The 14593-nt window shown below is 39.9% G+C and overlaps 1 protein-coding gene across 9 annotated transcripts in view; it reads right to left on the bottom strand.

The window, feature by feature from the left end:
- LOC139265895 (eukaryotic translation initiation factor 4 gamma 1-like) overlaps positions 1-14593 on the bottom strand; it is a 131075-nt gene that overhangs the window by 16522 nt on the left and 99960 nt on the right. For all 9 annotated transcript variants that reach the window (XM_070883446.1, XM_070883445.1, XM_070883449.1 and 6 more), the window contains 6 exons: positions 13312-13485; positions 9610-9807; positions 8848-8994; positions 4071-4307; positions 3861-3965; positions 1136-1298 (listed from right to left, as the gene is read on the bottom strand). In XM_070883446.1, the coding sequence (XP_070739547.1) occupies positions 1136-1298; positions 3861-3965; positions 4071-4307; positions 8848-8994; positions 9610-9807; positions 13312-13485 (1024 nt within the window). The remainder of the gene's footprint in view (positions 1-1135; positions 1299-3860; positions 3966-4070; positions 4308-8847; positions 8995-9609; positions 9808-13311; positions 13486-14593) is intronic.

Below are 14593 nucleotides of genomic sequence, written 5' to 3'. Positions count from 1 at the left end.
GCAGTTCAGAGAAGGTTCACTAGGTTGATTCCAGAGATGAAGGGGTTGACTACTTATGTAGAAAGGTTGAGTAGGTTGGGCCTATATTCATTGGAGTAAAGATGAATGAGAGGAGATCTTATTGAAACATATAAGATACTGAGGGGGCTCGACAAGATGGATGCAGAGAGGCCATTTCCCCTCATGGAGGAATCTAGAACTAGGGGGCATAGTTTCAGAATAAGGGTTCACCCATTTAAAACGGAGAGGAGAATGGGAAAAAGTGTGAGGTTATCCACTTTGGAGTGTTGTAAAGCTGTGGAATTCTCTACCCCAGAGAGCTGTGGAGGTTGGGTCATTGAATATACTTAAAAGGTGGAAATAGACAGATTTTTGAGCGATAAGGGAGTGAAGGGTTATGGGGAGCGGGCAGGGAAGTGGAGCAGAGCCCAAAATCAGAACAGCCATGATTTTATTCATTGGCGGAACAGGTTCGAGGGGCCAAATGTCCTGCTTCTTATGTTGAATGCTGCCCTGGGGGTTATAGACTTGTATGACTTAAGCTGGAGGAGGTTGAGAATGCCAAGCTTTCAACAACATCTATCTGGCCATCTAAAATCAATAAATCCTGTTGTTCTGGACTACTACATACAATTTGTCCAAGTTCATCCGATCAACGAAATTCACACAAATTTTGAGATTTCTTTCCAGCAGAGCCTATAACGTATGATTAAACTTAGCACAGGTTGGGCAATTATATAAATCAGCAGTCTCATAGGAGCTAGTAACTGGGTAACACTGTTTAAGATGTGCACATCTTCAAACTAGAAGTCAACACCAACTAAAGACAGCGACAGGGGAACTGTTCACAGTAAAAAGCCAATCAAATTAAAAGAACATAAACACGTTTCAGGATCAGAAGTTGATGGTTCTATTTCACAGTCTGGATTTTATTTTTAAAATTCTCAAAACAGTACACAAAAAAGTCAGGAGAACAGGACATGAACAATTATTACAGTAACCTTTAAAGTTATCCCCAACACGAATGTAGAAATGTCAGAAGCCTCCCCAGACTGATGGAATACAGTTTCCAGTTCCAGAATACCTACATATACAGGAGTAAGGAAATATTACATGCTGTCATTATTAAACTTACCTGTACTACTGCTACTTCCAGCACCGCCTCTCCTTTTGTCCTGCTTAGATAGAAGTTGTTGCTGTACTTTTAACTGCTGTTGATGTTCTTCTATTTGAGCTTCTCTGTGAATCTGTTCTAATGTCTTGGGTCCCTGATCACCTCTTCGTGGCACCCAGTTATTCTGGAAATCAATGTGTATTTCAGATTTCAGTCATTGAGATCTTTTTATACCATTAAAACTTAAGTTTTCCACTCACCCAAAATATCGAACGTCTATAATTTAGTCCTAATCACATCGGACAACACAGAATGTAATGTAGCCAAATTTGATGATACAAAGATAGGTGGGAAAGTGAGTAGCGAAAACGCAAATAACCTACAAAGGGATATAGATAGGCTAAGAGTGTGGGCAAAAATTTGGCAGAGGGAGTATAATGTGGGAAAGTGTGAAGTTATCCACTCTGGTAGGAAAAATAAAAAGCAAATTATTTAAATGGGGAAGAGATTATAAAATGCAGTGGTACAGAGAGATCTGGGGGTCCTTATACATGAAACACAAAAGGTTAGCATGCAGGTACAGCAAGTAATTACGAAGGCAAATGGAATGTTAGCCTTTATTGCAAAGGGGATAGAGTATAAAAGTAGGGAAGTCCTGCTACAACTGTACAGGGCATTGGCAAGACTACACCTGGACTGCTGCTTACAGTTTTGGTTTCCTTATTTAAGGAAGGATATACTTGCACTGGAGACAGTTCAGAGAAGGTTCATGAGGTTGATTCCGGAGATGAAGTAGTTTGTCATAAGAAAGGTTGAGCTGGTTGTGCCTATACTCATTGGAGCTTAGAAGACTTAGAGGTGATCTTATTGAAATGTATAAGATTCTGAGGGGGCTTGACAAGAGTAGATGCAGAGAGGATGTTGCCCCTTGTGGGGGAATCTAGAACTAGGGGGCATAGTTTCGGAATAAAAGGGTCGCCCATTTAAAATGGAAATGAGATGGAAATGAGGAGAAATTTCTTCTCTCAGAGGGTAGTGAATCTTTGAAATTCTCTACCTCAGAGAGCTGTGGACGCTGGGTCATTGAATGTATTTAAGGTGGAGATAGACTGATTTTTGAAAAATAAGGGAGTCAAGAATTATGGGGAGCAGGCGGGGAAGTGGAGTCGAGGCCAGAATCAGATCAGCCATGATTTTATTGAATGGCGGAGCAGGCTCGAGGGGCCAAATAGCCTACCCCTGCTCCTATTTCTTATGTAGAATGGAAAAATAGCATGTGTTGGCTTAAATATCAACAGTTTGACAATTATTACTGTACTGAAATTTTTGTAGCTTGTTCCATGAAATTTTTATTGGCTGTTTGCACAAAAGCTCAGAATTGGGAACATTAATTGGTTACCGTTTGCCAGTGCTGAAAGGCTAACATGGTTATGCTGTGGCTTTAATAGGCACAGTAACTAGTGGGGTGCCGCAGGGATCAGTGCTGGGACCCCAACTATTTACAATCTATATTAATGACTTGGAAGAAGGAACTGAGCGTAACGCAGCCAAGTTTGCTGACGATACAAAGATGGGAGGAAAAGCAATGTGTGAGGACACAAAAAATCTTCAAAAGGACAGACAGGCTAAGTGAGTGGGCAAAAAATGTGTCAGATGGAGTATAATGTTGGAAAGTGTCATGCACTTTGGCAGAAAAAAAAAATCGAAGAGCAAGTTATTTAAATGGAGAAAAATTGCAAAGTGCTGCAGTACAGCAGGATCTGGGGGTACTTCTGCATGAAACACAAAAGGATAGAATGCAGGTACAGCAAATGATCAGGAAGGCCAATGGTATCTTGGCCTTTATTGCAAAGGGAATAGAGTATAAAAGCAGGGAAGTCTTGCTACAGCAAGACAAGGTATTGGTGAGGTCACACCTGGAATACTGCGTGCAGTTTTGGTTTCCATATTTACGAAGGGATATACTTGCTTTGAAGGCAGTTCAGCGAAGGTTCACTAGGTTGATTCCAGAGATGAGGGGGTTGACGTATGAGGAAAGGTTGAGTAGGTTGGGTCTCTACTCACTGGAATTCAGAAGAATGAGGTGTGATCTTATCGAAACGCGCAAGATTATGAGGGGGCTTGACAAGGTGGATGCAGAGAGGATGTTTCCATTGATGGGGGAGACTAGAACTAGAGGGCATGATCGTAGAATAAGGGGTCGCCATTTAAAACAGAGATGAGGAGGAATTTCTTCTCTTAGAGGGCTATAAATCTGTGGAATTTGCTGCCTCAGAGCTGTGGAAACTGGGACATTGAATAAATTTAAGACAGAAAGAGACTGTTTCTTGAACGATAAGCGGTTATGGGGAGTGAGCAGGGAAGTGGAGCTGAGTCAATGATCAGATCAGCCATGATCTTATTGAATGGCGGAGCAGGCTCGAGGGGCCATATGGCCTGCTCCTATTTCTTATATTCTTATGATGATGCAACATCATATACTGGATACATCCCCAGATAGCAATTTCGGTTCACATTTTAGCAATGAGCAATTTAAGCGCCAAGCTTTGTTAAATATTTGGTTGTCAAGCATTTAACTTAAAAAAAAATACCAATATCTACATAAAGAAAATTTACATTTCAAAAAATATCAAAGTGGCTACCTATATATACAGCATTGGCAAAACAAAAAAAAAAAAAATCAAACTTTGTTCTGTGGCACTTTTGTAATTCAATATTTACACAGATACAAGTCAACTGAACTCACTTGTCGAAGATCGATTACATCCTGCACCATAAAACGAATCCGAGACGAAGTTTTCCTTTCTTTAATAATTTTCTCCATCTGGTTGAAATATTGATCCATCCTAGGCTATAGGCAAGATACAAGGCGTGAATGTTACATTTTCCAAAGAATAATCAAGTACATTAATGCCAAGCCATCATTATTGTAAACTACTCTATTTTTTAAACTTACTTTGGCTTTTTCAAAATCCAAGTCTTTGCCTATTGTAGTTAATAGCCTACATAGGCACTCGAGTGATTCTGCATCATGATTCTTTAGCAGCTTCACTATGCAGTCATGCATAATTGGCTCCGTTAACATTTTCAGTTTGAAGAGTTCACCAATAAATTTGATATTCCCTAGTGATCGTCGCCTGGCTTTGTCTCGGGCATCCTTTAGCGCTTCTTGGAGACGCATTTTCTCTTCAGACTGCAATGAATAGAATTCAAGCATTACAAGGTTTAATTCAAAATCGTAATTCTAGAACACTTAAATTTAGTAACTCAAGATGGAGACATTTCTTCAACATGACAAGTGGCTATATAGATGAGATACTGGATGATTGTCAGAGCCCATGGAATTGTACCCCAGCAAGAGTCAGCATGTTGGGTGGAAAGAAGGAGGAACGAGGATCAGTTGGATTCCACAGACAATATTTCAATGTTCACAGCAGCACACAAAGCAATTCCAAAAAGGATTTATTTATTTATTTTTCAAAAAAATTTAAAGGAACGATTTACTGCTATTGATGGGAATCTATTTTACATTTCTACAATGTTGGGTAGAAAACTTGGAATCAATAGTTCTGCTACAGCCTTGTTCTACATAAATGACTAACAGAAAATTGTTGGCCTTTAAAAAGGAATGGCTTTGCAAGAAACCAACAGTGGGTGTATAAATGATATCAACTAATCCGCACTAATTAACTTTAATTAATTTTTTTAAGAAGTACATGGTAACGACAAACAGTAACTCCTGAAGCAGAAGGAGGCTCTATTCCATTATAGAATTTACAGCACAGAAGCAGGCCATTCAGTTCAACTGGTCTGTTTCTGCTCCACACCATCCTCCTCCCACCCTATTTCATCTAATCTATCAGCATATCCTTCTATACCTTTTTCCCCTCAAGTACTTATCTAGCTTCCCCTTAAATGCATCACTTTGAGATTATCTGTTATCTTTAGTACACCTATGGGGCGAAATTGCCCTTTTTTTATAGCCCCATTAGTGCCTCCGGGGGGAGCTAATGGTATGCAACTAGGCTATCCCTGGGGAAGGGGTCGATAGCACCTCCGGGAAAATTGCCTCAGAGGTTTGGCGAAGGCGTTAGCAGCAATCCCCGCCACCATAATATTCTGTCGGCTGACTCATCTATCGGCAGTCTCTTTGACCGGGCCACCATCCTGCAGCCCGGTACTCTGTTACACGACACGACTTGATGATCACACCATCTATGATTAGCACGTAAGCTCTAAGAACGTTGGTGTCATGCATCCTGACTTGTTATCTGATCTTCATTCGTCATCTCAGGCAGCTTAGGTAAAAGTGATTCAGTTTCTTAATGTGTCGTACATATGTTGTTCAAGTTTCACTGACATAAAAAGCAGGGCCATCAGAACGAATGCTCTGAATACTTTGAGCTTGGTCTACAGGCTGATGCCTGCCTTGCCCCACTCAGTTTGCAGGATGATTCTGGGTAGACTGGAGAAGCTGGCGTTGTTCTCCTTGGGGCAGAGGAGATTGATAGAGGTGTTTAAAATCAATGGTTTAAAGAGAATAAATAAAGAGAAACGGTTTCCAATGGCTCAAGTGTCAGTAACGAGAGGGCACAGATTTAAGGTGATTGGTAAAAGAACCAGAGACGACGCAAGAATAAACATTTTATGCAATGAGTGGTTAGGATTTGGAATGCACGGTCTGGTAGAGTGATGAATGTAGATTCAGCCTGCAAAAGGGAATTGGATATGGGGAAAGAGCCTAATTGGATTTGCCCTTCAAAAAATTCCTACCAGTCAATATGTTGAATAAAGTGATTGAGCATCGCTAACATGGATCCTTCCAGCAATGACAAAGAAAGAAGATTCCCAGTGATCATCACAGATAAAAGCGATCTCGCTTTCCTTTGCAGGAAATAGATAACTGGCTTTAAGCTACTGGGGAATTTTTCCTGATTGCCACATAAATTGAAATAGCTCGAGACATTTGGCTAAGTAGTCACCACCGCCTTTTTAAATCTCAGGACACATATTGGCAACTTGAAATATATGTAACTTAATGGCAATGTGGATTAAAACTTTATATTAGCTTTAGAGTAGTTATAGAAAGGGACCAGGAACAATCAAGAATGAAGACACTCAACTGAAGACAACTAATTTCAGAAAATTGAAAAGGAATCTGGCCCAGCTGCACTAGAAACAAAGATTAGCAGGTTAAACAGTAAATGGCCAATGGGTGGCCTTCAAGGAGGCGATAGTTCAGGTAGACTAAACACATTCTTGAGGGGGCAAAGGAAGGACATCCAAAGCTAGAACTCCCTGGATGACTAAAAACGAGATTAAAATGAATCAGAAAATTGAGGTGCATAATAAATGGCAAGTTCATAATACAGTAGAGAATCAAGCAGAATACAGAAAATTCAGGAGAACAGAAAAAGGATGCAAGACAGGCAAACAGAATGCATGAGAAAAGATTAGTGGGTAACAAAAGGAGCACTGAAGTATTTTATAAGCAAGCATAAAAGTGTCAAAGGAAGGGTGGTGCTAATTAGGGACCAAAAAGGAAATCTTGTGGAGGCAGAGGGTACAGTAGGGATACTAAATCAATACTTTGCATCATCTTCATAAGAGGATGCTGCCAATGCACAGTAAAGGAGAAAGGGATTGAGAAACTGGATAGGATAGAAATAGATAGGAGGAACTTAAAAGGTGGGGATGCATCTTAGGTTGCTCAGGGAAGTATGGGTAGAAATAGCAGAGGCTCTGGCTACAATCTTTCAATCCTCCATGGATACAGGAGTAGTGCTAGAGGACTGGAAGACTGCAAATGTTACACCTCAGTTAAAAAAAAAGGGTATAAACTACAGGCCAGTCAGACCATAATCAGGGTGAATAATTGACAGCCAGCACAAATTTGTTCAAGGCAAATCATGTCTGACAAACCGGATTGTGTTCTTTAAGGGCAACTGCTCTTTTTGATATATATTAATGACCTGGATATAAAAGGCCTAATTTCGAAGTTTGCAGATAACAAAATTCAAATGCAGTAAACAGTGATCAGGACATAGGCAGGCTGGTGAAATGGGCAGCAGATACATGGCAGTTGAAATTTAATGCAAAGTATGAAGTGATGCATTTTGGAAGGCAGACTGAGGAGAGGCAATATAAACTAAACGGTCAAATTTTATAGGAAGTGCAGGGAGAGAGATCTGGGGCTTCACATACACAAGTCAGGTGGCACGATAAGTTGTTAAGACTATTAAAAAATATATGGGATCCTGGGCTTTATAAATAGAGGCACAAGTACAAAAGCAAGGTGCTAAACCTTTATAAAATCACTCGTTAGGTCTCAGCTGGAGTACAATTCCACTTCTGGCACTGCACTTTACAAAAGATGTCAAGACTGTGAAGGTGGTGCAGAAGAGATTTATCAGAATGGTACCGGGGATAAGGGACTTTATGTGGTAAGGCTGGGGTTGTTCTCCACAGAACAGAAAAGATTATGGGGACATTTAATAGAGGTGTTCATAATTATGAAGGGATTTGATAAGAGTAAATAAGAACTGTTTCCACTAGCAGGAGGGTCAGTAACCAGAGGACTCAGTTTTAGATAATTGGCAAAAGAACCAGAGGCAACATGAGAATTTTTTTTTAATGTGGCGAGATGTTATGATCTGCCTGAAAGGGCGAGGAAGCAGATTGAATAGTAACTTTCAAAAAGAAATTGGATATATACTTGAAAAGGAAAAAAAATTACAATGCTATGGGGAAAGAGCAAGGGAGTGGGACTAATTGAATAGCTCTTTCAAAGAGCTGACACAGGCACGATGGTCCGAATGGCATCCTTTTGTAAGATTCTACACGTGGCCTGAAGCTCCTCTGTATAAACCTACACAATCCAGAGCAGCAAAAGTTGGTGAACACCAGTCTGCTACACGGTTACAGCACAAATTAACCATTTACAGGGATAACTGGAAAGTTTGAATACATTTATAAAAAAGTGACTCAGTATCTAAAGAACTATACAAGTGTTAACAGCGAGAAGGACAATGTGATGCTGCATATTTATTGTTCTCGTAAAAATAATTTTATTACCAATTTTCCATGAGAACTCAAAACATGGTTAATGTGGCAGAAAAATCCATCAATGGAACACATTAGGCAGTTAACTTGAGAAGCTTCAATGAATATGCATTTTGGTCACACAATAATTATCCATTATCTAGGAATGATAATCTTTTCAAGCGTTAAGTGACAAACCATAGAATGTACAATTAAATGCAAACCTATAGTTAATTAAAACATTTTTGTCCAGCAAACATTTACAAAGACTGCAAATTATCCTATTAAATACCAAACTATACTTTACACCATAATGACTGCACAGCTGCTACTTCTCCATATTCAGTTTAAAAACAGCTTACAAAATCAATTACCTTATATACACCTCAAATTTAAAATGACGTTTGCATTTGCTGTTTTAATATATACTGGAATGAGCCGATTCACTTAAATTGTTCTAGTTCTGAAAACTCAGTATTCAGGGTAAGGAATGGACAATCATTTCACTGAATATTAGGAGAGACTACTTCCTCAATGTTCCTTTATAGATTAACATTCAAAACTTCCGGTGAAAAGAAAATGTGAAAATATGATACAATATAAAACTATATATGTGAAAGCATCTCAAACTCATTCAATTTTACCCTAAAAAGCTTTTTATTTTAGATAATTTTTTTAATGAAGTTAATTACCATAGCGGCAGCATCAATTTCCTTCTGTTTTTTGTCTATTTCAGCATCATCGTCTTTGTCTTTTTCAAACTCCTTCTGACATCGGTTTAATAGCAACTTCCGGAAATTTACAGTTGCTCCAGGCTTGTCTGGTATTGGAACTTTCAGCTGTTAATAGTACAGAAGTTACCTTTTAAAAAAATCATCAAGGAGAGTGTAGGAAACCAACATTCTGAAGTATACTGGGTGTACTCTCATATCCATGGTTTTTAAACTCCAAATTCAGTTTAGACTGCTTCTTATACTTTACATGCACACAATATAATGTGTAACACAGATGGCAAGGTGATGTGTATTAAAATATCTATTTGGTTTTCAGTTGCATAATTGGCATATTTCAGCCACAAATGGAAATATATTACAGTTCTACAGCTAACTTGGGTCTATAGTCCTAAAGCAGTCTCATTCTTTATTTCAATGCATGCTCAACAGCCAGCTCAGACTTCCTGCTACTCTATAATGTGCTATTCAATTTTTCAAATCCTCAAATCTACCATAGGTTGATTATCTATAGTCCAAACATGTCTGAATACCTCATAGGATATACACTTCACAGCTAATAAAAGAAACACACGGCAGACAGCAGCAGCTTACTATTTTTCAACTCCTGTACACGTTTCAGCTAGCAGGTATGCTATTTCAATGCTTTCAAAATTCCTGAAGTTATTACAATTCACTGCTGGAATAATTCCAAAATATCAATATAGGTTAAAGGGTACTTACTGTTGTAAGACAGCGGCACATGTTGGCATAGGCAACAGAGAAGTTTGGCTCAGAAATAGCTTTTTCAAAGACCAGGTCAATAACTCCCTTTAACCGCTCTTCATTATCAATTGTCAATTCTGCCACCTGTTTCATCAACTGCTGGAACATCTGGGGCGTTAGTTTGTTCAAAATACTGCGTACCTTTCGGAATAGTTCCTATGTAACAACACAGCAAAATGCACCAAGTATTAATACTGCTTTGATGTATGCATAAAAATGTGAGATCACACAAATAGGAATATCAGTGTTACAACAGTGAAAACCAGTTTCTGCATTAGTGTACTATTCAACTTATATGTATTATACTGCAGTCTGTTACTTGCACATCGTGAAAGGAAGCAACAATTGTTCACACTTCTTGATCACAAGTTTGGCATGGGGGGGGGGCGGGGAAGATGGAATGCAATTGAATTCATGATCGGGTATTTTTTTCCTTAAGCAATTTGTGGTCAAAGAAAAACTTTTAAATGGTAGGACACAGGCTCAATTCTCACTCTGGCAAGTTCCTGACCTCAGCAAAAGCCAGACATTTCTCCACTGTGGAAGTGGAATGGGTGAACTCATCCCTCATCTACTCCTGTACACCTTCAGAACACACTGCTCAGAAGGTTCAGAGCAAATCAATAAGAAACCTAGCAAATTGTATAAACTGCAAGTATTAAACTGCAAGTATGAACCAATGTATCATCCAAACTGTACAGATTAAAAGCATTCTATTTTTAAATGTGTTTGTAAACCAGCAAGTTTTTCTTCCTCCAGTAACTTGTCAAATAAGTATAAGAAATAGAGAAAGAGAAAGGAGAAAAAGAGAGAAAGAGAAAGAGAGGAGAGAAAGGAGAGAAAAAGAGAAAAAGAAAGGAGAGAAAGCATTTGGCACAAAAAGTGCTACTCAGTTCTTTTCTTCTTTCAGTCTACATTCCAGGATACCTATGCCAGATTTGTTCGAGGCTCGATACTGTTTCAGCGGTATGGTTTTAATGGACGTGCCACATCATGCTTCCAAAATATAACGAGATGCCAAATCTACAAAACAGAACTGCTTTCGCACAAGATTTACAGGAGCAGTTGTTTGGAAGTCACAATGCATTTTAAAAAGGACTGCACTTGCACTGTTACCTCAAGGTTCTAGTTGCAAGACTGCAATCGCCCCAGGACCTATGGGTGAGGAACCAGCATGAAAGCAATTCCTCCATGTAAAAAAGGAGGGAGAGAGAAAACGGGAATTATAGACCGGTCAGCCTGACCTCAGTAGTGGGTAAAATGATGGAATCAATTATTAAGGATGTCATAGCAGCGCATTTGGAAAATGGTGACATGATAGGTCCAAGTCAGCATGGATTTGTGAAAGGGAAATCATGCTTGACAAATCTTCTGGAATTTTTTGAGGATGTTTCCAGTAGAGTGGACAAAGGAGAACCAGTTGATGTGGTATATTTGGACTTTCAGAAGGCTTTCGACAAGGTCCCACACAAGAGATTAATGTGCAAAGTTAAAGCACATGGGATTGGGGGTAGTGTGCTGACGTGGATTGAGAACTGGTTGTCAGACAGGAAGCAAAGAGGAGTAGTAAATGGGTACTTTTCAGAATGGCAGGTAGTGACTAGTGGGGTACCGCAAGGTTCTGTGCTGATGCTCCAGCTGTTTACACTGTACATTAATAATTTAGACGAGGGGATTAAATGTAGTATCTCCAAATTTGCGGATGACACTAAGTTGGGTGGCAGTGTGAGCTGCGAGGAGGATGCTATGAGGCTGCAGAGTGACTTGGATAGGTTAGGTGAGTGGGCAAATGCATGGCAGATGAAGTATAATGTGGATAAATGTGAGGTTATCCACTTTGGTGGTAAAAACAGAGAGACAGACTATTATCTGAATGGTGACAGATTAGGAAAAGGGGAGGTGCAACGAGACCTGGATGTCATGGTACATCAGTCATTGAAGGTTGGCATGCAGGTACAGCAGGCGGTTAAGAAAGCAAATGGCATGTTGGCCTTCATAGCAAGGGGTTTTTGAGTACAGGGGCAGGGAGGTGTTGCTACAGTTGTACAGGGCCTTGGTGAGGCCACACCTGGAATATTGTGTACAGTTTTGGTCTCCTAACTTGAGGAAGGACATTCTTGCTATTGAGGGAGTGCAGCGAAGATTCACCAGACTGATTCCCGGGATGGTGGGACTGACCTATCAAGAAAGACTGGATCAACTTGGCTTGTATCCACTGGAGTTCAGAAGAATGAGAGGGAACCTCATAGAAACGTTTAAAATTCTGACGGGTTTAGACAGGTTAGATGCAGGAAGAATGTTCCCAATGTTGGGGAAGTCCAGAACCAGGGGTCACAGTCTAAGGATAAGGGGTAAGCCATTTAGGACCGAGATGAGGAGAAACTTCTTCACCCAGAGAGTGGTGAACCTGTGGAATTCTCTACCACAGAAAGTAGTTGAGGCCAATTCACTAAGTATATTCAAAAGGGAGTTAGATGAAGTCCTTACTACTCGGGGGATCAAGGGGTATGGCGAGAAAGCAGGAATGGGGTACTGAAGTTGCATGTTCAGCCATGAACTCATTGAATGACGGTGCAGGCTAGAAGGGCTGAATGGCCTACTCCTGCACCTATTTTCTATGTTTCTATGTAAGTAATAGTTGAAGTGCACCATCAGCTCAGCCTGTCTGTGGCCAGACCCAAGATAACTGACCTGGTCATAGCCAGTTGCCAAACATGATAAAGGGAGTCATGGTGCCTTTGATTGCATATTTGCCTCCCCTCCTCCACCCTAAATCACAAATAGAATTCTGTGCAAGTGGATAACTACATTAATAGAAGACAAGGCTCATTTCATTTTTACAACACAAGCAGAAAAGCATTTCAAAATATTCGACCTGGAAATTACTGAACTGGTATTAAATTAATGCAAGCACAATGTAGAACTAAGTTGGGCAACTGACAGCAATCTTTAGAATATATTTAGTTTTTACGCTTACTCCTAGACTTGGGTTCCATTTTTGTACATTGCACTCATTAATGCAGTACTAATCACACAATGGTAATCTGTTCTATATAACTCCTGGACAAAATACTATGAGAGAGTTAGTTTCCAGGAAAAGTGACAGGCTTAGTTATAGCTATTGGCCAATTAGCAGAAACGAACATTTGCAATTGGTCCAATAAAAATGTTGAATGCACAACATGAAAGTGTAATTAATGTGCGTTACCAAATTAGCAAAATTCAGTGCTTTTATACAGTTACTTGCGTTATTAAAAGTTTAGGTTCCTGCCTTAGATATTCGAGTACAGTGGCATTTGTAACTCCTGCAAGCTGTTTGCATGTCTTAAGTTTAAAGGTGTGCCGTACCGCCCAACACCCAATTAAACAATAAATATTAAGCCGTTTTAAAAAACCTAACCGATTACATGCGCCTCTGGCTTTTAAAAAAAATATTGTAACAGTTCACAGCTGGAAGATATTAATGGGCCTACATTAATGAGGTGTTTAGCCATTGCAACAATCGGCTAATAAACTGAGGACTTGAATCAGTAGGGAAAACATCAACACCTAACTCATTTTGTGTAAATACACTTTGCTTTAAAACCAAAATATTTAAGTGATTTTTCCAATCCGTTCTGTGGAAAGATCAAACGGTCCAAAATGTTGCCAAATGGCTACCTGCGTTTTTATCATATCTGGGTCATCCTCCTCAGATGGTTTCTTTACGGAAGGTTTCCAAGCATGTTCTGCCTTCTTAAGTTGTATGTCATCATTTAGAGAGACAGTTGCAATAATTTTGCGTGGCTCTTTTCTCTGGCCTTGCTGAGATCTTCTCGGGCCCACACCTGAAGGCTTCAAAACAATTGAACATACGCCACCTTTATTTACTCTGACACCAGAATACATATTTCAAATCACTGTACACAATAAATAGGCACGGTTAAAGTTAAGGCAAAATTCCAGAATACAATTTATCTCTTAAAGCCAGCAATTTAAAACAAGCAATAATGATCACCATAAGGTGACTGGCCTCCCAATACATTTGACTTTTGGAAGGCTTGGTGTAGGAATATGAATAGCTTCATCTCGTGTTGCCTGACAGTGCCTATTCAGCATTCAGCCCAAAAGAGGAAGACAGGGCACAGGCAATCAAACACATCAAGTTTCCATCTAGTTTTGAAATGCAACTCCCATCAGGTGGCCAGGCCCTTTATAGTAAGGGTGTGAGACAGAAAAGGAACATAACAGGGGATGGAAAATTCACCCAGAGATCAGGTATGGCTGGTAGGTGTTTTCACACATCAAGAATGGCTGTCTAGGTGAAAGATCAAAGGGCTACTAACACGCGTATGAGTGGCAATGATTAAGGCAAGCTACAGAAGAGAAAACTAAAGTAGGAGGGAGTGTAGATTGCATTAGAGATGGAAACTAATGCAGAATTTGACTGTTCAAATTTCTGAAAATGGACAATCAAAGTCAGGGTACACATTTAGGGCATCATAGAATCATAGAAATTTACAGCACAGAAGGGGGCCATGCATCCCATTGTTTCCCTTCCAACCGACAAAGATAGCCAGCCTAATCCCACTTTCCAGCTCTTAGTCCGTAGCCTTGTAGGTTACGGCACTTCAAGTACTTTTAAAATTGTGGTGAGGATTTAATGCCTCTACCACCCTTTCAGGCGAGTTCCACACCCCCACCACCCTCTGGGTGAAAAAATGTCTCCTCAAATCCCATCTAAACCTCCTACCAATTACTTTAAATCTATGTCCCCTGGTTATTGATCGCTCTGCTAAGGGAAATAGGTCCTTCCTATCCACTATCGAGGCGCCTCATAATTTTAGACACCTCAATTAGGTCTCTCCTCAGCCGTCTCTGTTCCGAAGAAAACTCTAGCACTATCAAATCTTTCCTCAGATAAAATTCTCCAGTCCAGGCAACATCCCCGTAAATCTCCTCT

Source organism: Pristiophorus japonicus, chromosome 6 (assembly GCF_044704955.1).
Source record: "Pristiophorus japonicus isolate sPriJap1 chromosome 6, sPriJap1.hap1, whole genome shotgun sequence".
Taxonomy (NCBI): Eukaryota; Metazoa; Chordata; class Chondrichthyes; family Pristiophoridae; genus Pristiophorus; species Pristiophorus japonicus.
Note: the sequence above shows the minus strand (reverse complement) of the source record. Positions and strands in the feature narration are given on the sequence as shown.